Below are 20781 nucleotides of genomic sequence, written 5' to 3' on the forward strand. Positions count from 1 at the left end.
AAGAGTTTGTAGCCTTGCTTCACGTACTCGCTCAGCCCCGAGATTTCTTGACTTTATTGCATCCCAAACTGCTTTTGCAGTTACTTGATTACCGACTTGTAGGACTAAGGATTCAGAATGGATTGGAACAAGAGGGCTCGAGCTAAGTCGTTCTTCTCTTCATCATTAGAACCAGGATCGATGGTCTCCCAGACCTTGTGCACACGAAGCGTAGCATTCATCTTCATGGATCACACGGTATAGTTTGTACTATGCAACATAGGACATTGGATCGATGATGGTCCTCCTTCTTTCGGCTTGTTTGCAGGAACAATTTCACCCATGGCTTCTTCTCTCTCACGTATGGATCGGATAACTGCTCTGATACCAAATAAAGTTTTAGAAAGATTGCTTAAGAACTATAACAAAGAATAACTCTCTTTATTAATCTCAAAGGAAACTTACTCAAAACCTTTAAGCTCTCTCAATCTCTCTCAATTACAATCTCTCAAAGCTCATAAGTTGTGCTACACCTTAGCACCTTCTTATATATAAACTATATTTCCAAAAACACTTTTTTGGAAAACTTACTTTAGATAACTCCTAAAGAAAGTAAAACTAACATATTTGATATGTATATTTAGATCCTCCTAAATATACTTAGCTTGATCTCCAAGCTACTTCAAGCTTATACCAACATTTCTAACGAAAAAAACAAAAAATCTCAGGCACTGATATACTCGCCGAATCCGTCAATCTCTTCGAATCTGGAAAAGTACCTTGTAACTCTTATGAAACTCTTGCTACTGTAATCCCGCAAATCTCGCCCATTGCCGATTTCTTCTTCTTTGTATGATCCAAAAATCAAAAATAAACACAACAACTCGCCCAGAATTGTTCCCCAATCGAGTCTGCTCCATCTGGATAAAAAAATATCCAAACCATTAAGTGGAAGGTTGAAGAAACGGTTTAAGAGTAATTAAATACCAGTTAACTCTTGGTTTGATATGGTTAACAGAAAACCGAAAATTTTTAAATTAATAATTAATAATTAATTAGATAACCGAGGTAAAATTAGAATTTTGATTTTGTTGAAAAATCGTGGGTATGAAAATAACAACACTAATTATTTTAGGTTTTAAATAACACGTTTTTATTTTTTGATGTTTTTTTATTCGAATCCAAAACCATTGCCTATTAAACGTCCAAACAAAAATAACTTGAAACTATTTTTGTCACACGAAAAGTATCTAGAAAAAAACTAAATATGAAAACATGACAAGTAACTCACACGGTCGTGAAGTAACAATAATCCGGTTCAACTGACGACCAAAAAAAACCAAAAAACCCGGTTCAACCTAGTCCTTGTTTTATATCTCCAATACGCGTTGTTTTTGACGTCCGATAGAAGAAGAAAAACAGAAGCCATCGACGTTCTTCGCCGCCATAACCTTTTTTCTCAGATCTAAAGATGGATGGGATGAAGCTTTCGTTCCCACCGGAAAGTCCACCACTTTCAGTCATCGTTGCTCTTTCTCTCTCTGCCTCTCCGGTAACTATTGATTCCTCCTCCGCCTCCGCAGCCACCGTCGCTTCTTTCGTCTTCTCCGACGGGTACTTTCCTTTTTTCTCTGCCTGATTATTTCTTCTTCTTCTTCTTTCTCGGAAAGTTTGACACTTTGTCTTCAAATTCTTGATTTTTCAGGAGGAAATTGAGTGGAACCACTGTTCTTCTTCGATATGTTGGTCGATCAGCTAACAAGCTTCCTGGTTTCTACGGCAACGATGCTTTTGATTCTTCCCAGGTCTCTCGATTCATGGAGTTATCTATTTTATTAATCATAGTATGAATCTTCTAGTGTAAAATTGCTAAATCCTTTCTTGTGGGGTGATTAATCAGATTGATGAGTGGCTAGATTACGCTTCTGTCTTCTCCTCTGGTTCAGAGTTTGAGAATGCTTGTGGTCGTGTTGATAAGTATCTTGAGACTCGCACGTTTCTTGTTGGTCATTCTCTTTCCATTGCTGATGTTGCTATTTGGTCAGCTCTTGCAGGTTTAAAATAAATTTCATTTATCTTTGTTATGAGTTTGGTATGAGTTTCTCTGTATTTGAAGCCTGATTTAGTTGAACTATTTGGTAGGAACTGGCCAAAGATGGGAAAGTTTGAGGAAATCGAAAAAGTATCAGAGTTTGGTTAGATGGTTCAATTCGATTTTAGATGAGTACGGCGAGCTGCTTAACAAGGTTTTAGCAACATATGTGAAGAAGGGGTCAGGGAAGCCTGTGGCTGCACCAAAGTCTAAAGACAGCCAACAGGCTACTACGAAAGCAGATGCACAGGATAAAGGCAAACCTGAAGTGGACTTGCCGGAAGCAGAGATTGGAAAGGTTCGACTTCGGTTTGCTCCTGAGCCAAGTGGTTACCTTCACATTGGACATGCCAAGGCTGCGTTGCTGAACAAGTATTTTGCTGAGCGTTACCAAGGGGAAGTGATTGTGCGTTTTGATGATACTAACCCTGCTAAAGAAAGCAATGAGTTTGTGGATAATCTTGTGAAAGATATTGGGACCTTGGGGATCAAGTATGAGAAAGTGACATACACTTCAGACTACTTTCCTGAACTGATGGAAATGGCGGAAAAACTTATGCGTGAGGGCAAGGCATATGTTGACGACACGCCAAGGGAGCAGATGCAGAAAGAGAGGATGGATGGGATTGATTCGAAATGCAGGAATCATAGCGTCGATGAGAATTTGAAGCTATGGAAGGAAATGATTAAGGGAAGTGAGAGAGGCTTACAGTGCTGCGTACGCGGGAAATTCAACATGCAAGATCCCAACAAAGCCATGCGTGACCCGGTTTATTATCGATGCAATCCTATGTCTCACCACCGTATTGGGGATAAGTATAAGATATATCCTACATATGACTTTGCTTGCCCGTTTGTTGATTCCCTTGAAGGTATAACGCATGCCCTTCGGTCTAGTGAGTACCATGACCGGAATGCTCAGTACTTTAAAGTTCTGGATGACATGGGAATGCGACAGGTTCAGCTTTATGAGTTCAGCCGGTTAAATCTCGTTTTTACACTTCTCAGTAAGCGTAAGCTTCTCTGGTTTGTCCAGAGTAAGTTGGTTGATGGGTGGGATGATCCACGCTTCCCGACAGTCCAAGGAATTGTTCGTAGAGGTTTGAAAATCGAGGCTCTGATTCAGTTCATTCTCGAGCAGGTAAGCCTTTCTTTCTTTTGCGTTGTTGCTTGTATCTTTCGAGTGATCTGTAATAATATATCTGTTGATGTTTTTTAACTTTTCCAGGGGGCTTCAAAGAATCTAAATTTGATGGAATGGGACAAACTTTGGTCTATTAATAAAAGAATAATTGATCCTGTGTGCCCTAGACACACGGCTGTAATTGCAGAGCGTCGTGTACTATTTACCTTAACGGATGGTCCTGATGAGCCGTTTGTTCGCATGATACCAAAGCACAAGAAATTCGAAGGTGCTGGAGAAAAGGCAACCACTTTCACCAAGAGCATTTGGATGGAGGAAGTTGATGCGAGTGCGATATCTGTTGGTGAGGAAGTAACTTTGATGGATTGGGGAAATGCCATTGTAAAGGAAATCACAAAGGACGAGGAGGGTCATGTCACTGCGTTATCTGGCGTTCTGAATCTCCAAGGATCTGTAAAGACTACAAAGCTGAAGCTCACATGGCTTCCTGACACCAATGAATTGGTTAATCTCACATTAACAGAGTTTGATTATCTAATCACCAAGAAGAAGGTAAGACTCGGTCAGTACATCTCTACATTATTGTTCTCTCTCTCAAGATCACTGATCTCTTTCTTTTTTTTGTTTGTTGCAACCCAGCTGGAAGATGATGATGAAGTTGCTGACTTTGTGAATCCTAACACTAAGAAGGAAACATTGGCACTTGGTGATTCGAATATGAGGAATCTGAAATGTGGAGATGTGATTCAGCTTGAGAGGAAAGGCTATTTCAGATGTGATGTGCCTTTTGTCAAATCGTCTAAGCCCATTGTCCTATTCTCTATTCCAGATGGTAGAGCGGCTAAGTGATGAATGAAACGTGGCACAGAAGAAAAAAAAAACTCTATTTTTGATTTTCCCATTTTATGAACATTTGTGTTGAGAAATTTGCTCGTTAGGGTTTTAAGACAATGAAAAACAGAGCTTTTAATCAGTTCTTTGCTTAATTTTTCATCTCATTATAATTTAAAGTTGCAAACTTTATCTTCATTCATTCTTCTTTGCTTAGTGTTTACATTTTGAGACCAAAAACAAACTCATTTCTTGGCTGGGTATCTGGATTTGATCCTCTGAACCTGTTTGGTTTTGAGCTGGAATGACTTAACGAGAATGTCATCGGGAAGAGCTCCAAAGAGAGAGGCGACAAGTGATTGTGTTCCGGGCAATTGGCTATCGAAGGCTGCGATTACAGATGCTGGAGTGTTGGCAACGTTCTTTTGGAAATGGAGGAGTCCCTTGGGGAAGACGAAAATCTCTCCTTTGTTAATGTGTTTGGCCATAAGTTTTCCGGCGGTTGTTACGAAGCCGACGTAGAGCTGACCCTCGAGGACGAAAATGATCTCGGAGGCCCGTGGGTGGACATGAGGTGGGTTTAGGCCGTTTGGGGCGTAATCGATGCGAGACATGGAGAGGCCGAGGGTGTTGAGTCCTGGTAGCTTTTCTACGTTGGCTCCGGTCACGACTGAGCCGGTAGAGGTGTTAGTGGCAGCAGCGGAAGCTAAGCCTTGGAAGTAGAAGTCTTCGGGTGTCATTTGTGTTGAGTCCTTGCAAGTGTATCCGTTGACCTTGACCGCTTCATTATGTTAAAAGAAAATAAACAAACAAAATTAGATATATTTTGACAAGAACAAAAAAAAAAAGACAGAAAGTGCTTCAAATTTATTTGTTGGTATGGTACTATTGAAAAAGAATGTTTAATGATTTCAATCATGTGTCGTCCACCTAACTTTTTTTTGAACATTTTGACAAATACTATATCATTTATAAAAGTCATGATAAATTTCCAAGAAAGTCTTGAATAATATAATAGTAAATCAAAAAATATAAATAAAGTATGATACAAATGAGAAGATTTCGTTACAAAATATCACAATTGGTGTCACATTTCTTAAAAGATATATTGTTTCTAAGCAGCTAGGGAGAAGAAACATAATATCCTGTGGAAATTGTTTATATAAAAGAAAATCTTGAGTTGTTTATGAATAAACAAAAGAGGTCAAAGCAAAATGTGGTTATTGGGGTAAGTAAAATACCATTGGACAAATCAGCAACACAAGCATCTTGAAGCATCTCACATTCCGCAATGGCCACGGCTGCGACCAACATGGTGACAACAACAACAACAACAAAATTGGTCGTCATAGAGGCCATTATTTTTGTTGTTGTTGTTGTTATTTATTTAAAAAGAGATTGTTTTTGATGAATTTATAAACAAGAAAATAAATTCACGAATAGAGAAGCTTTAATTTTGGTGTTCTTATAGATATGGAGAAGCTTTTGAAACGTTTATTATTAGGCAAATTGTTAAAGGTTGGTTTTAGCCCCTTAATTTAGCCAAAAATAAGTTTTAAGTGTGCTTAACATTTGAGGTGGGGAAGTTGTGATTTACAGGGTTGTTTATTGGAGAAATAGAGACATCTAATCTTAATTATGGTTTAGTTTAGCACCGTCCGAGGAAACTCACCTAAAATAACTTATCTTCCTGGAAATTAGTAATCTCCAAGCCACCAAACACAAGAAACTAGAAGTTGGCTGGTTATTTCGTTAAGTAAGTTTTGGTTTAAAAAACAACTTGCATCAATAAGTTTTGTTTTGGTCAAACTGAATCCAAAACTTACACTTTAACCGAACCGGGGAGATCTGTATAAAACACAGTCTGGTTTGTTGAAGGTTTCATCTTATGTTGGATCCAAACTAAAACCGGATTATGACCGATAAAGGCCGACAGGGATTGTCCGCTAAAATGTCACTGTCATTGTCAAGTACAATAATATTTAATGTGTTCGTATTAAAACATTATATAAAGGGACAAGTGAACAAAATAGTTAAGACTTAGGACTAAACAAATTCCCTCATGGATAAAATCTCCGATTCAAGTTGAGTCTTAATATTAGATGTATATATCAATATGTATAAATTTATTAATATATATGTATAGATTACCAACATATAAACTAGAGTGTGTTCGTTGACGCAACTGTTTGGGAGAAAGACTTAAAAATATAAGTCAAGTCGCTTATAATAAAGGAAGATGTTGAGAAATGAGAACAATAAGAGACAACTCTTAAGTGAATTCTTCTATTTATATGATTCTAGTTTCTTCTCATCTATTCATAACTAAATCCCATAATCCATATCATTCTTAGTTAATCTCTCCATCATGACGACTAAGGTAAAAATCATACGCTCATACTAATTTGGAAACGAATCCGAGTTTTTTTTTTCCTTGAAAATCATTCGGTTTTGTGCAGAAAATTGAGATCAAAGTGGATATCGACTGTGAGAAATGCAAACATGCAATCATGGAGGCCGTTACAGAGCTAGAAGGTATGATATTTTAATTAAAAAAACTTGTTACTAAACCTGTCGGTATATGAGAGATGAAATTGTAAGATGAGAGATTTGAATGCAGGTGTGAATCAGGTTTCGCTGGATCAAGAGAAGAGCATACTAACCGTGGTTGGTACGATGGATCCAGTCTGCGTAGCAGAACAGCTTAAGAAGATTAAACAGAAACCAGTAGTTATCAGTGTTGGACCACCGAAAAAACCAGATCCAAAACCAGACCCTAAGAAGGATCCTTGTTTCCCTTACTACTACTACACCCCCTGTGACATGGTAACAGTTAGTAGCTATGAGAGCGGAAGCGGCTGCACCATTGTTTGAATCCTGTCTCCATCTCTTATATAGTCAGTCTTCATGTAAAATCTTGTAATCTTTAGTCAGTAAAATAATTTCTTATGTAAACATTTCAGTTATTTGGCTATGTGATGAATCTTTGTGTTATTGGCACCCCTCCTGTTATCTGAAACTAGTGCTAATATCACATAATTTGACGTGGAGTCTTGCTTTTACATCACATCTAAATTCTGAAATCAGCCCAATTTCGAATACACAAGCACAAGCATTTTCCTTGTCAAAAGCAAATTCATGATCATGCCATCACCGAAACCACAATGATGCAAAAGAAGTCCAGACCATACTAATTTTCTACCATTGAGGAAGCAGAGACTAACGAAGGTTTCGGAAACGTTGTAAAACAAAAAGCAAACAGACTACTTAACCCTAGGAAAATCATCAAAGTTTATCAATCTTCTCCCGAGATCTTTGCAGCAGAAGCGTACTAACTTATACAGCCTTAGAACAACTTGAATTGTGATTTACTTCTTCTTCCTTCCACCACCTCCCTTGGTTTTCTTATTTGCTGCTCCTTTAGTGGTACTCTCTGGGATCTCCTATTAGAAAGTAAAAAAAAATATTATAAACACCAAATGATGTATGTATATCTAAAACATGTGGAACACAAAGTAGAGTGTTCTATTTAACACAGGATTAAGAATGGAGGCGCTTAGTCTATGTAAGGTAGTTTCCAGCTCAGCGACGTACACTAAACATATAGCTAAGTAGAACTACAGAAATTATGGCAGATTGATTTTAAATATTCACCGTGATATTTAAACTCTTGTGCCTAAGCCACCTCCAGCCACTTGAACAGAAAGGTCGGAACCCCGAGATAGAGAGAACAACTTAAGGCTAGCAATTTTATTGGAGGTGTTCCATCCAAAAGCATGTAGAGAAAATACTTTATTGCTGATAGCTGGTTTATACTGCTGGAGCAAACATTTGGTACCCTGTGATCCAGTATATTGAGGAATCACCTCAGAGGCAACTAGGCATATAAGTTTTCCCTTAAGTGTGTGCATATATTTCCATCCATTTCTGGACTTGTATTAAGAGTTTCTGGCTAGCTATGGACACAGTGAATTCATTATCACAAGGTGTAGGTGGGCAGCATGAAGAAGATCAACGTCTCACAAACCACGAATCGGGGAATTGTTTTAACATTCATAGACTTACCAACTAATTTACTAATCCGTGTTTCTTTTGGCACTTAAAAGATTATAGGACGTACACATTCATGTGCAAGTCAAAAGAAAAGTTCTTAAGAGCTATTTGGTTCAACCATATATAAAATTGAAGGAGACAAACCTTTCTCTTAGCAGGCACGGATGAGTTAGCAACTGGCTTGAAAAATGATTCCAGCCTGTGAAATGTTTAAGAAATAAATGAGTGGAAAGAGAAGTAAAAGCTTAAATCACCACTATACTGTTCGAGAGGTGCATACCTGCCCTGGGATGATTTGTTCTTCGCAGTTTTAATTTTCTCTATGGCCTATATAAAAAATTTCAGATCATCCATAATATTGTCAGAATAAAGCATTGCATCTATATGGCAATATGGAACAAAGTATGACAACACTACATGAAACATACCTTTGTTACCCTATCAATGTTGAATCCATTTTCATTCACCAAAAACTGAACTATACCCTGGCAAAGGAGAAAACAAAGAGGTAACTAAAAAACACTCCCGAAGAATCTAAAAAGGGGGAGAACTCAGTTTCTACCTCTTCATCTGGAGAGGTCCACTTAATATCAAGCTGCTCTTCATCTGTTAAGACATCAGGTTCTTTGAAAAGTCTCCGAGCTTCATTATATGGCCATTCCTCAGGTATTTGATACCTACATATAATACAGAGTGGTAAAGGTCTTTAACACAGTAGCTATTGTTTCTTGGAACAGCAGATATTCTAAGTAGGAACTCAACAAAATTAACAGTAAAGATTAATTTCTATCAGACTACAAATTGACACAAAAAGCTTCTAAGCTTGGTTTTGGTAATGCAACTTGGAGAGAAAATTTTTCATTTTTCAACAGAAGACACAGGGTAATATGCACCCAATTAGACTGAATTCGCAATTTATAACCTTCACTCGCATGGGTTAGTTTGAGCTATTATATCATAAAATCAGTATCTTGTCCCCAAATCAAATAACTCTGAGATAATTTAACAGAGGCAAACCTTTCTTTGTTTATATTTTCAAGTATGGTCTCAATAGATCCATGCTGGCGAATGAGCTTTAGGGCAGTCTGCCCTCCGATACCTGTGACACAAAATGCATATTAGTTTACATGCTTTTGCATTTAACAAAGCTAAAAACGACTGTGTTGATACATTTCACCCACAGTTGAAAGATATAAAGAGGCAAAATAAATCTCTAGATACCTCGGATGCTGTCACAATAGTCACACCCTGACAATATGCACAAGTCGATGAACTGATCCATGGTAAGTTGAAGCTCTTCTAAAATCTGAAATGAGACCACAAGAGAAGAGATGATCTCATTTACTTAACACGTAGAAGAAAAGGATAGTGTGTGTGCGAGAGAAACCTTAGCAACTTCAAATTCCATGACAGGGATCTTTCTGGAACTAGGATCCATCAGATGGCGAAGAAACTTAGGAGCTCCAAAAGTCAAGGAATCCATATCTTCAGAAGCCACACCATAAACCTAAACAGACAGAAACTATTCGTAAGGAAGCATTGCAAAGTGCAAACCTTGTAAAACTTCCAGTTCTACAAGATTGGAGATATTGGTCACTCAAAACTGTCAGTAAACACCAAAAGGAGAACAGACAAAAGAAATTAGACCTTTCCTGACTTGCAAAGTGCAGCACATTGCGCTTCAGCTTCGGAAGTGGCCTGTGTGTAAGAAGCCACATCAGACTTCTTTTCAAACTTTTTAGCCATTTCATATCATAACCAAAAAGATAAGTTATTAGAGGGGAGATAGAGATCCTCAAGCCCCTGCACATAACATAAGTACCTCAACAACAGGCACCCCCATGAGTCTCAAGAGTCTTTTGCAGTCGTCATTGTGCTGTTTTGTCACCTGGAGGGTGGGAGATTATACATATATCAATTGCTTTCAAGTGGATGCTATAAAAATAAGAAGTCAAACGATTCATAGATGGAAAAGAATAGAGTACCTTCACAGTCCGTTTGCTGTACTTCTCAATGTCCTCCTTGTTTCCTGCCTGTCAGCATAAAATAGCTTCTAAAAAATCACGCTCTTTTAGTAGTAAACTAAGCAAACTCGTAAGGCAAGAACGAGTGACAAACCTCAATTGCACCAGTCAAATCTGCAGTTGCATCAGCTCTCTTGGAGTAACTGAATCAAGATTAGAATAAATAAAAACCATAGTTGCAAAACAGTTCAGTAACTCACCTTACCACTTATAAACTTAAAACTCAATTCATGATAGCAAAAAAAATACCGTTTTGCCAGTTCTTGTCTCTTTAACTCCGGGGGCTTTCCATCGAAAACATATCTGAAGCCAAAAAAAGATTAAGGGAACTAAATTAGCAAGACTAGTAGTAAAAGGCAAACCTTTTCTACTGACAAGAGAAAGTACAAAAAAAGAAAAAAAGAATGTGGAAAGGGAGCATTACACAGGCTTAATCCCAGCTTCTAGAAGACGAATCGTTCGATTAAACATCCCTTGTAAATGGCTACATGTACAAAAACAAATCAGATAGAAAGATCCAAACTTTACAAAATGTGGAAACAGAGAGTAGTAAGTAGCCGTAACCTAGTGACTTCACCAGCTTCATTAGTGAGCATTTCAGTCCCAGTTCTCCCTACCACAATCTGCGTCACATCGATTTCACAATTTACAAAAGTTAATACTCTCTCGCTGACTGAGATCAGTGCGAAATAAGATTGATAGAAAGGGGGAGGAGAAGGGAACGAACAAGGAATTGGTAGATGCTCATGCTAGCATCAACGGCGATTTTCCGACCAAAATAGCTCTCAAATTTCTGTTCTTTCATACAACTTGGCGCATTGTCGGCTAAAAGCTTCGTTAAACCCTAAAAAAAATCAGACATTTTTTTTCACCCAACGAAAAAGACATCAGCATTAGATCCAATTCAGGAAAGGTATATCTAAAATTGAAACGAGAAGAAATCGTTCGCTCCATCAGACCTTGATACCCATGGCGATTTACAGATAAAACAGAGCGAATCAGCGAGCGAAGGTTTTGTTCTTTCTCTCTCGGTGAACTCTATGCCACTTTGGTCTCTCTGACGCCGGCGATGTTGTTTTCCCGCCTCCTCAACACGTGTGGGCGCGCTATAGTCTGATCAACTTAATGAGGCCTTTAAACCTAATGAGCCCATCAACTGGTTATGGCCCATATGGGCCTATTACTCATATTATTCTTTTCTTTTTTCGACACATAAAAACAATTTCTCCTAAAACCATTAAACGAAACTGTAGTTGATACTTGATAAGAAACCATACAAAAGTAAATGTCTTATATAAATATATGTATAATTCTAAAGAGAAAGTGTAGTTGATACTTGATAACAAACCATATCTAGTAAACGAAACTGTACAATTGAGTTGCCAAATTAACAAAAATACAAGTAAGGATCGTTTCAGACTATTCGTGCATGCATGGGAATCGTATGGGTCAAGGAGTAAAAACCAAAGAACGTAACGGTGGTGAATGGGTATTGTGTGTTTTTATTTTATGTTAATCGACGTCTACATTATTGATAAAAAAAAAAAAAAAAAAAAAGAAGACGGTGGTGGTACGTGATCATTTTAAATACGATTACGCTATAAAAACTCACACACCGACAGGATTTTATGGAGAACCGTACAATATTAATTACGTCCCACGGAAACATACAAAGGGACTAACGGTCCTAGTCCTTTCATAACCCCTTCATGTTTTCCCAAGTTCACAATTAATTCCCCAAACTTTTACTTTTATGTAACATCCTAATTAATACCACAAAATTTGTACTATTACTCGTAAACAAAAATTGCAAGGCTTTTGTATTACTATACAAAAAAGAGAATTTTATATCATAACTTATCATTTTGGATAGCAATATAATGCGATTTAAAAAAAAATGGAAATGCCATGTTTTAACTCTGCAAATAATAATAGTTTTTTTTTGCGAGGTTTTTGTTGCAGATAGCATAATATGTAATTAAAGATTATGACAAAATAGGTATTCAATTGAAGAAGGAAAAAAACTAGTAATTTAAAAAAAAAGAATAGATAAACAAGTAAAAAACCATGACATCATAGTTTTTGAAATAATTATATTTAGGTATAATTATCGTATTTAATGAGGGAGTGATAGATATCTAAGTAGGTAACCTATATATCTTTTTTTTTTTGGTTTTTGAGAATGAACTATGTGAATAACTGAATATATATATATATATATATATATATATATACAAATTGGAGATGTGTTTAGTTATATAAGTATTGAAAAAATAATTGAAAGTTATGTGTTGTAAAATTTTAAAATACAAAACATTGATTGAGTGGAGGTGGAAAGTTTAACAAATCCCGTGACTGAGGCTCATACACAAATAAAATCGAAACAAAAGGACCTTTTTACAAAACTAAACAAGAACACAGTTGAGTTGAGTGGATGATAGCACCGTGCCGTCTGGGTTTATTTGTATTGTAGGAGCGTAACATGTGCATCGGATTTACAAACAGCCCCACCACTTCTCTCCCAGCCATTACTTTCAAACACACAATCAAAATATAATTAGACATTTTTGTTTGGTTAGTCAAAATAGTTTTTGGACTTAAATATTTTGGAGGAGGGGGTGATAGAAATATGTATGTTAATCCATATTTCTGTTGATATAATTACACACTTGGACATATTTTGAATTAATTTTGTTCACTCTTTGGAAAAATGTAATGTTTGTGTGTATATTAATTTTGACATCCTTGGTTACTTCAGACTCAATCAAAAACAATGATGGTATGAGTTTAATTAATCTTAAAAGAATGTTTTAAATCCAAATGGGTAAGTTGGCAATTACATGATTACCACTTCCGTAATTATCGCTCATGATTTCATTGTGCTTCTTCAACATCATTAGATAGATTGGTTGGTGTGGGAATTGCGCGGAATTTTAAAGAAGAAAAAGAAAATTTAGAAAATACCATGAAAAAATTATTAATTGAATAAATAATACTTTCCAATGCGTAATTTAGAAAATACCATGAAAAAACATATAAATAATGAAAAAGATTGATATCATAATTTTGTATTGCTTACCTCTTTTGTAAGTTAATGTGTGTTTCAAGTATGAACCAAACGTCTAGTAAACTAAAAGATGGTCTCTTCCCCCTTTGTCTTAAAGAAAAATAAATTAACTATAATTACTACAATAAAAATAAATAGTTAGTATAGTTTAATTAAGGTTAATAGTATTAAGAAGATCGAGGTAATGAGATTCCAAACGTGAATCCAGCCATGAAACATCTTTTTTAAAACAGTCTTTCTTCACTGCACTTCTCTGCTCTGTCTCCTTCTTCTTCTTTCTTATTCTTGTTATTAAAAGCTGAGCACAAAGATCGATCCTTTCACTAACACATTGCGAGTTTCTGCATTTGTTTTATATATTTTTTTTCTGATTTTTCTACTTTTAACCATTCTTTCTTCACTGCCAGCTCTAAGAAAGAGTTAAAGAGAGCAATGTGGAAGCTATTCTTGTTAGGTTTTGTAGTTGCAGGACTGGTTCTTGGGAATGAGGCAAATGGGTATTTTGAGTTCAATGTCACTGAGTTAGATCGCATTGAGGAATTAGAGTTTGGTTTCTCCAAATTTAGTTCCAATTTCAACCCATTAATGGTTGGTCTCACACTTATCAGAGGAGCTGGTTCCAAAGGAGCTGGTACTTTCTCTCTCTTATCTAGCTGCTTTTTACCACAAACAAATGGGTTTTTTTGTTTGTTTATCTTATATTAATATTACTCATGTGTCTTGGATAGTTGCATTTTATAGTAAGCTACTTTTTGATTTTGGATTGTGAGGTACATTATGTAATGTACTAATGTGGCTATATAACATCAATGATTCAATGGAAAAATATGTTAAAACAGAACAGTGTTTTTGAATCTAAGATCTGTCTGTCTTAATTACAGTTTGTTTGGATGGTACATTGCCTGGATATCACTTACATCGTGGACATGGATCCGGAGCCAATAGCTGGCTCATTCAATTAGAGGTTAGCCAAAGTTTGTCTTTTTTTTTTTTTTTTTGGGTTCCATATATATATATATATATATTTTAAGTATTTTTGTTACTAAAAACTGGAACTGGAAATGTGGAAAGGGAGGAGGATGGTGTGACAATATAAGGAACTGTGTATACCGAAAGAAGTCTCGTCGTGGTTCTTCTAACTATATGGAGAAACAGATACAGTTTACAGGAATACTTAGCAATAAAGCTCAAGAAAATCCAGGTCTTTTTTTGTCTTTTAGGCTTTTATTAGTGAAAATTTTTGAAGAAGCAAAAGGCTCATTCTCTTATATTTGCAGATTTTTTCAACTGGAATAGAGTCAAGCTTCGTTACTGCGATGGTGGTTCCTTTAGCGGAGATAGTCAGAACAAGGTTCTCATTGATACCTATGAATCTTGTTTCTTTAGAGACCATACACTTCATTTTCTTGATTTTTCATGTTGTGAATTCTTTTCATTTTCTTTAGTATGTAAAATTTTCAGGCTGCACGGCTTCAGTTTAGAGGAGAGAAGATATGGAGAGCTGCAATGGACGATTTAAAGTCCAAGGGAATGCGTAATGCCAAGCAGGTGTTTTACTTTGTCCTTTCTCTTTGCTTATATCTTTCTCTTTACATTTGATGAAATAGTTTTTCTAATTTTGTTTACTATTTTACTGTTTCAGGCACTTTTATCTGGATGCTCTGCAGGTGGTCTAGCAGTGATTTTACGCTGTGACGAATTCAGAAATTTGTTTTCAAGATATACCAAAGTCAAATGCTTAAGTGATGCTGGCTTGTTCTTGGACACGTAAGTTAGTTCATATGAATCTTCTTTACTTCTGTTTCTTCTTAAAATTAATCAACTTAGTATATGTTGACTGAATCGCTCTTTTTCTGTGGTTATAGGCCTGATGTTTCCGGTGGTCACACGATAAGAAACCTATACAATGGTGTTGTGCAGTTGCAGGTGTGATTTTATTATTTACCAATCTTGATATCATTTTCTAATCAAAAAGATTTTACTTTAACACTTTCTTTTGTTATGGTAATGAATCAGGGAGTGAAGAACAATTTGCCACATTTGTGCACAAACCATCTCAATCCAACCTCTGTAAGCTATTCAACCTCTGTAACCACATTTATGCATCTTGTAAAATATTAGTGCAAAAGCTGACCGGTAAACTCTTTTATCTTTTGCTTTGGGGACAGTGTTTCTTCCCTCAAAACTTGATCAGTCAGATGAAAACTCCTCTTTTTATTGTCAATGCAGCTTATGATATTTGGCAGGTAAGTTTTCTTCTGCTAACTCCATGCATGTTTTGTTTTGTGGTAATTGAGATCATTAGAAGTAATCATTTTTCGTCTGCTTTAACAGATTCAAAGCAGTATAGCTCCACCAAGTGCAGATCCTAGTGGTTACTGGCATGAATGCAGATTAAACCATGGCAGATGCACTCCAGCGCAAATCCGGTTCCTGCAAGGTCGAAAAGCATCTTTAACTTAATTAAAATCTTCATTTTAAAAATGATCCAACTCTTATCTTATAATGTCATTTTTTAACAACAGGGTTTAGAAATCAGATGTTGAGAGCTATAACCGGATTCTCGAAAATGAAAAAGAACGGTTTGTTTATCAATTCTTGCTTTTCTCATTGCCAAACCGAAAGGCAAGACACTTGGTTCGCCGATAATTCTCCTGTTATCCACAAAAAGGTATGCATGCATCTTCATCTTTATTTGCCTTTAAACAACAATTAGCGTTTTGAAATAAATCAATTCTTTCAACGTTTTTTTTGGAACTGCGATCGATATAGGCTGTGGCGATAGCGGTTGGAGATTGGTATTTTGATAGAGCTGAAGTGAAGTTAATAGATTGTCCGTACCCATGTGATAGGAGCTGCCACAATCTGGTCTTCAGATGAATGATCTTCTCATTCTTTCTTTTTTCCTTTATATACAAAGTAGAAGCAAAAAGAAAAGAAAAGTTCCATTTCTTTCATTTATCGGTCATCTTGTTGTATTGTATCTTTTTCGTACGTACCAATTCTTCATTGGAAAAAAAAAATGTTTTCCTAAAGAGATTGAAATATGAAGCTAAGGCCTTTCAATAGTTTCTTTGCAACTAGTTTCATACTTACAAAGTTACAATAATACATGTCAATCTGACCAGTCCGACACGGTTTTTAAAAGCTAGTCTGACTATTTTAGTATCAATATAAAAGTGAATATGGAAGAAAAAAAAAACACATTGGAGATTTATTTTGTGACCACACTGACATTGGCTTGAACGTTCGAAGGCAAGTTTGTGGTACCAAAGTTTACTAATCAAAAGGTTTTAGTTCTTGTTTCTTAGATTATATTATAAAGTTTTTTGACCATCAGTTTTAATTTCACTTACATTTTGTTTAAAGGTACTAACGCAACTATTATGTCCAGCTCACGTCGGTGGGCAAGGCTTGGAAAGCCCAAGACCCATAATCATTAAAATGATTTTATAGATATGGGTTTTGTTTAAAGGGTATCCACAAAATTATACCCTAGGGTTTTTGTAAATATTGGACCAACATAATATATTTTAAAGTATGTTGATAACCAGGCAAAGGATACATATTGTTCGATTGTTTTAGAAGGTAAAATTTACAGACAATCGATAGTTATATATAATTATCACCGTTTACCGTGATTTTACATAACTGAAGGTGTCCACCATGGAGGCCGGAGCAGGAGATATCTATCAAGAATATAGAACAAGAGGTGTTTGTAGAAACTGATAGAATAGAAAGGAATTAATTACCTATGATAAAATAATATGTAGATCTTATAATTTACAATTAATAATAAATTCAGATGATAAAAATAAAAAAACAAAACATTTTTCGTAAATTATAAACACATAACGCATTTTTTTCGTTTGGCGATATAATTACATATACATTTTCTATATAATGCTTAAGAGAATGCAGAGACTTTCTAAGAAATTTTTCAACAAGTTCCAATTTGTCGATAAATTTGTTTGTTTTACTGTATGTTTAACCAAAACATTTTCTAGAAAATTAGATGTTATCAAGTTTCATTAAAAAAACATTTAACGACTGCTGGGGTCATTGTTTTTCCAAAAGAAACTATTATTTAAAAACTTTTAAGAAATATTAATAAAAACTCATGTCTTGAATTTTGAATATTAAGTCCCCATGACTGGTTGATAATGCAACTTTATAATATTGTCTTCACACCGCCATCATCGTTGTCTTTTATCACTAAGCTCGTTTTTCTTGTTTACGTTATCGCTATCTCTATATTAAACGACAACGATTCTATTGAAAAATCTCATAAAAATGAACTCTATTTATACTTATTTAGTTATTTTATATGTACATGCTTTTTAAATCTATAGACAAGTTGAGAAATATTAAAACAATAATGATCGAATAATTACAATGGAGCTATATATTGATATATTCTGTGATTGTGATATACAAATGAATGTTATGATTAATGTAGGGCCTCAATTATTTTGGCTCACATGCAAATTATGAGGTGTAAGGATAAAAAATACCTTTTTTTTATATAAGTCTTCAAAATATAAATGATCAACTCATAAACATTTGCTTTTGAAATTTCTAGAGAATCCTTTGTAATATCGGTTTGTCTCTATTCATAGTGTATGTACAAAGTATATAAAATACTATAAGTTGACAAAAGAACAGATATATATTATAGATGAAAATAATTTTTTAATTTACACAATTGTGTACATAAACAAATTTGAATATAATCCTTTTTTTATTTATCAATTTTAATACTTCTACTGTAAAAGCATATATGCGGTTGATCATAAATTAAGTTATCTGTTAGATGTGATTATCCATTTTTCATGATAGTAACTGCGATATATTCTCTGCTCTTATTTTTTAAAATTATATATATCTCCCTTGAAATATATATAGGATTCGTTCGTAGGAGAATGAATGTTAAAATGTTTGACACATGTTCACATATGTCATTTTGGTCACTTAAAAGCATTGAGATGGTTCTATACAGGGGATTACATTGTTTTTCCACCATCCATTCTAATCATTTTCAAACTTTAATTGATTTAGAAAAAGAGCATCAATGAATTGATTATAATTAAAAGATAGCATCATAAATTTAAAGAATAGGTAGAGTCGGACCGAAAATATAGGTATTCCCTTATCATAAAGAGATCAAGAGATGCCATATAAGTTGTCTGTCTATCTAATGATAGCCGACACAATAAGTTACTTTCTCATCTCGTAATTGTTTTGTTTTGTTTGTGAAATGCTAAAATATTCGGAAAAATTAACGTTTTTACATATGACATTGACAGTGTCACTTGAAATAGTGATTTACATAGTACTAACGAATGATGAAGAAAATAGAACAAAAAAATTCGAAGAAGATTTAGAAAAAGAACCAAAATCACTAATTCAATGCATCTATCACTTTTTGTAACTGATCCCGTAATATGGTTTTGGCTAGCGAAAAAAAAAACTACATAGTTCACATCATTTTCATTAGTCTTAACTCACGCATATCCTAATACGTTCATGTCATGAGTCATGACCACAATCCACAATCGGATCTTATATAGGCTAAATCTCGTACCACCAACGCATACACATTGCTCTTTTAAACCAGACTATTAAGATCCGTTCCTAAATGAGATCATAGATGTTTGTCCTTGTTAAAAATAAATTCTTAAATTCCAAACATTTTGAGTTATTTATTTATAAAACAAATAAAAATTTGCTTGCTCTTCTTATATCTTGCATGGCTTTTCCAAGTTATATCAACACTATAGATGTCAGCAACAAGGGCCCTTTCTTCTGTAAGCATAGAACTTTATTTTTGGTCCACCTCAAAGGAAAAAAAAAAACAACTCAAAAGCTGCCCTCGTGTGAATTATATTGGGATATTGTCAGAAGACTACACCACCTTCGAATTTCGTAGTTCACCATCTTACAAGATCAAGGGTCCCTTCTTCTACACGCATGACTTATTTCTTGTTTTGGCAACCGATGTTCATAAATCGTAATTCAAGATTAATCTTTGGAAATGTAGTAGTTACTTATGTTAATTAATGTAATTTTGTAATTACATACACGCATGACTTGTTTCTTTTGTTTTAGCAACCATTGAACACTAGCTATAATCACTAAGTCTTGTGATATTTTTTACAACTCTTTAATCAATTTTATACAGTTTAACGTGACGTAAAATATCTCTCGAATTAACATGCATCAATAAAAGTGAAACAATAAAAACTTAACAAGAATTTAACTACTTACTCTGTAAGAAAGCAATAATCAAGTCTAGTATTTCATTACTAGTTGTCGGAGATAGTGTTCTTTCTTTGTTTTAGATTTGCTCTCTCTCTTACTTTCAATGTTTTATAATATTGTCACACACTTAAATATTTGCTTACATGATGGTCAAGATAAATATATACCTTCACATCGGTTACCTAAAAAGAAATTCAGTTTTTTTTTTTGCATGTATATTAATCAGACTCCTCTATATACTGTAAGCAGGTTGATCATACTTGTAACATATCATTAACATTTGATAAACTTAGGAATGAAAACTACATTAAACCAAAAAAACAACTTCAAGATCAGTTATAATTATTATTTTGTGGTCACAAAATTCAGTCTTCTTTCCTGCACAAAAATTCGAACGCACAAATCTATATATTTTTTTTCCCCCAAAACCCATTATATTAAGCTATGATCAAACAACTCTCCCCTAGGGAAATTAAGGCCTTACAAACATCATACAACTTACATGGGTAACACTAAGTTGGGGGAACGCACAAATCTATATATGTTGGTCTTTTAACATGCTCACTCCTTGTTTTGAATATTATTATTTCCATTTTTCACCTGTCATTTTCAAAACTGTGGGAGATCGATGTCTGATAAGTAAAACAATGAGTATGAAAAGAGACAGCGATGGACTTCGATTCTAACATGAATGGTCCCTTTTGTATATTCATCTATTTGTGCACCCAAAAGAAAAGAGGATGTATATATTCATCTATTTAGTTGATAGATGATATCCCAAAATAATGTACTCTATTTATTTATAAAGTAGTACTTTGTTTATAATTTGGATATTATTTTATAAAGTAATAAATTGAGATTAATTATAAAGAAACTTTAACTTATTTTATATGTTTTGCCAATAACTAAATAATTGAGTTGGAAAAAACTGTATTTAAAAAGATCTACAATTAAAATTATGACTTAAAAACATATGATACATAAACTCAAAATTTGCAACATTTTCACCCATGATTTGGTGTCGGTAGCTCAGCCGGTTGAGTTTAGAGAATTTTGTGGAAAAACATATACTAGACTATTTGTTAACTTCAATTTTGGAAGACAGACAACTCTTAGATTTCTTGGTGAATTTCTGTTAGAATACATACTCTAATTAGAGAATAATTTGTTTTTATCACTGAAAAAAAAATTGTTTTTATCAATTTCTACATTTTATACTATTCATATTTGTTTTATATAGTAACACGATCGGTATACTATACTTGTGATAAAAGAAAAGATAAAACAAATAGAATCAATGAATATTATAACATATGAGACCCACTACATA

The 20781-nt window shown here is 34.7% G+C and overlaps 5 protein-coding genes across 6 annotated transcripts; 3 read left to right on the forward strand and 2 right to left on the reverse strand.

Moving 5' to 3' along the window:
• Nucleotides 1–1227: 1227 nt before the first annotated feature.
• Nucleotides 1228–4244, forward strand: LOC104736682 (glutamate--tRNA ligase, cytoplasmic). The gene is made up of 6 exons (XM_010423212.3): nucleotides 1228–1593; nucleotides 1685–1784; nucleotides 1880–2033; nucleotides 2122–3212; nucleotides 3300–3767; nucleotides 3855–4244. Exons 1-6 carry the CDS (start codon nucleotides 1451–1453, stop codon nucleotides 4062–4064), a joined length of 2166 nt encoding a protein of 721 aa, XP_010421514.1. The 5' UTR covers nucleotides 1228–1450; the 3' UTR covers nucleotides 4065–4244.
• Nucleotides 4193–5508, reverse strand: LOC104706970 (putative germin-like protein subfamily 2 member 5). The gene is made up of 2 exons (XM_087461913.1): nucleotides 5288–5508; nucleotides 4193–4827 (listed from the first exon to the last, which is right to left on the reverse strand). Exons 1-2 carry the CDS (start codon nucleotides 5403–5405, stop codon nucleotides 4292–4294), a joined length of 654 nt encoding a protein of 217 aa, XP_087318039.1. The 5' UTR covers nucleotides 5406–5508; the 3' UTR covers nucleotides 4193–4291.
• Nucleotides 5509–6210: 702 nt separating this feature from the next.
• LOC147939894 (heavy metal-associated isoprenylated plant protein 2-like) lies at nucleotides 6211–7040 on the forward strand. The gene is made up of 3 exons (XM_087462249.1): nucleotides 6211–6426; nucleotides 6506–6581; nucleotides 6667–7040. The coding sequence occupies exons 1-3, from the start codon at nucleotides 6415–6417 to the stop codon at nucleotides 6918–6920; spliced, it is 342 nt and encodes a 113-aa protein (XP_087318375.1). The 5' UTR covers nucleotides 6211–6414; the 3' UTR covers nucleotides 6921–7040.
• A 63-nt stretch (nucleotides 7041–7103) lies between these two features.
• On the reverse strand, nucleotides 7104–11495 carry LOC104706974 (flap endonuclease 1). 2 transcript variants are annotated; one of them, XM_087462247.1, is made up of 18 exons: nucleotides 11083–11228; nucleotides 10851–10967; nucleotides 10688–10746; nucleotides 10548–10607; nucleotides 10373–10426; nucleotides 10218–10266; nucleotides 10085–10132; nucleotides 9922–9987; nucleotides 9747–9797; nucleotides 9487–9606; nucleotides 9321–9405; nucleotides 9117–9198; nucleotides 8662–8776; nucleotides 8528–8584; nucleotides 8380–8426; nucleotides 8244–8298; nucleotides 7701–7885; nucleotides 7104–7489 (listed from the first exon to the last, which is right to left on the reverse strand). In XM_087462247.1, the coding sequence occupies exons 1-17, from the start codon at nucleotides 11092–11094 to the stop codon at nucleotides 7709–7711; spliced, it is 1254 nt and encodes a 417-aa protein (XP_087318373.1). In that variant the 5' UTR covers nucleotides 11095–11228; the 3' UTR covers nucleotides 7104–7489; nucleotides 7701–7708. The 2 variants fall into 2 exon arrangements, with proteins under 2 accessions (XP_087318373.1, XP_087318374.1); XM_087462248.1 differs by lacking the exon at nucleotides 7701–7885 and having other exon boundaries at nucleotides 11083–11495.
• A 1696-nt stretch (nucleotides 11496–13191) lies between these two features.
• LOC104706975 (pectin acetylesterase 10) lies at nucleotides 13192–16258 on the forward strand. The gene is made up of 12 exons (XM_010423217.3): nucleotides 13192–13821; nucleotides 14072–14154; nucleotides 14262–14391; nucleotides 14468–14541; nucleotides 14652–14738; nucleotides 14833–14957; nucleotides 15056–15116; nucleotides 15207–15260; nucleotides 15359–15436; nucleotides 15525–15630; nucleotides 15716–15861; nucleotides 15963–16258. The coding sequence occupies exons 1-12, from the start codon at nucleotides 13623–13625 to the stop codon at nucleotides 16068–16070; spliced, it is 1251 nt and encodes a 416-aa protein (XP_010421519.1). The 5' UTR covers nucleotides 13192–13622; the 3' UTR covers nucleotides 16071–16258.
• The last annotated feature ends 4523 nt before the right edge of the window (nucleotides 16259–20781 follow it).

Source organism: Camelina sativa, chromosome 8 (genome assembly GCF_030686135.1).
Source record: "Camelina sativa cultivar CO46 ecotype springtype chromosome 8, ASM3068613v1".
NCBI classification, from domain to species: Eukaryota; Viridiplantae; Streptophyta; class Magnoliopsida; order Brassicales; family Brassicaceae; genus Camelina; species Camelina sativa.

Excerpts from the sequence above, each read along its gene's own strand:
- LOC104706970 (XM_087461913.1), bottom strand. The coding sequence starts at position 5,405 with ATGGCCTCTATGACGACCAATTTTGTTGTTGTTGTTGTTGTCACCATG. Across the intron at positions 4,828-5,287 it reads TGTTGCTGATTTGTCCAATG|CGGTCAAGGTCAACGGATAC; the intron begins GTATTTTACTTA and ends AACATAATGAAG.
- LOC104706974 (XM_087462247.1), bottom strand. Across the intron at positions 9,798-9,921 it reads TGGGGGTGCCTGTTGTTGAG|GCCACTTCCGAAGCTGAAGC; the intron begins GTACTTATGTTA and ends TCTTACACACAG. Across the intron at positions 8,427-8,527 it reads ACATTGATAGGGTAACAAAG|GCCATAGAGAAAATTAAAAC; the intron begins GTATGTTTCATG and ends TTTTTTATATAG.
- LOC104706975 (XM_010423217.3), top strand. The coding sequence starts at position 13,623 with ATGTGGAAGCTATTCTTGTTAGGTTTTGTAGTTGCAGGACTGGTTCTT. Across the intron at positions 14,958-15,055 it reads GCTGGCTTGTTCTTGGACAC|GCCTGATGTTTCCGGTGGTC; the intron begins GTAAGTTAGTTC and ends CTGTGGTTATAG. Across the intron at positions 15,261-15,358 it reads ACCATCTCAATCCAACCTCT|TGTTTCTTCCCTCAAAACTT; the intron begins GTAAGCTATTCA and ends CTTTGGGGACAG.
- LOC147939894 (XM_087462249.1), top strand. Across the intron at positions 6,582-6,666 it reads GGCCGTTACAGAGCTAGAAG|GTGTGAATCAGGTTTCGCTG; the intron begins GTATGATATTTT and ends ATTTGAATGCAG.
- LOC104736682 (XM_010423212.3), top strand. The coding sequence starts at position 1,451 with ATGGATGGGATGAAGCTTTCGTTCCCACCGGAAAGTCCACCACTTTCA. Across the intron at positions 1,594-1,684 it reads TCTTTCGTCTTCTCCGACGG|GAGGAAATTGAGTGGAACCA; the intron begins GTACTTTCCTTT and ends TTGATTTTTCAG. Across the intron at positions 3,213-3,299 it reads TTCAGTTCATTCTCGAGCAG|GGGGCTTCAAAGAATCTAAA; the intron begins GTAAGCCTTTCT and ends TAACTTTTCCAG.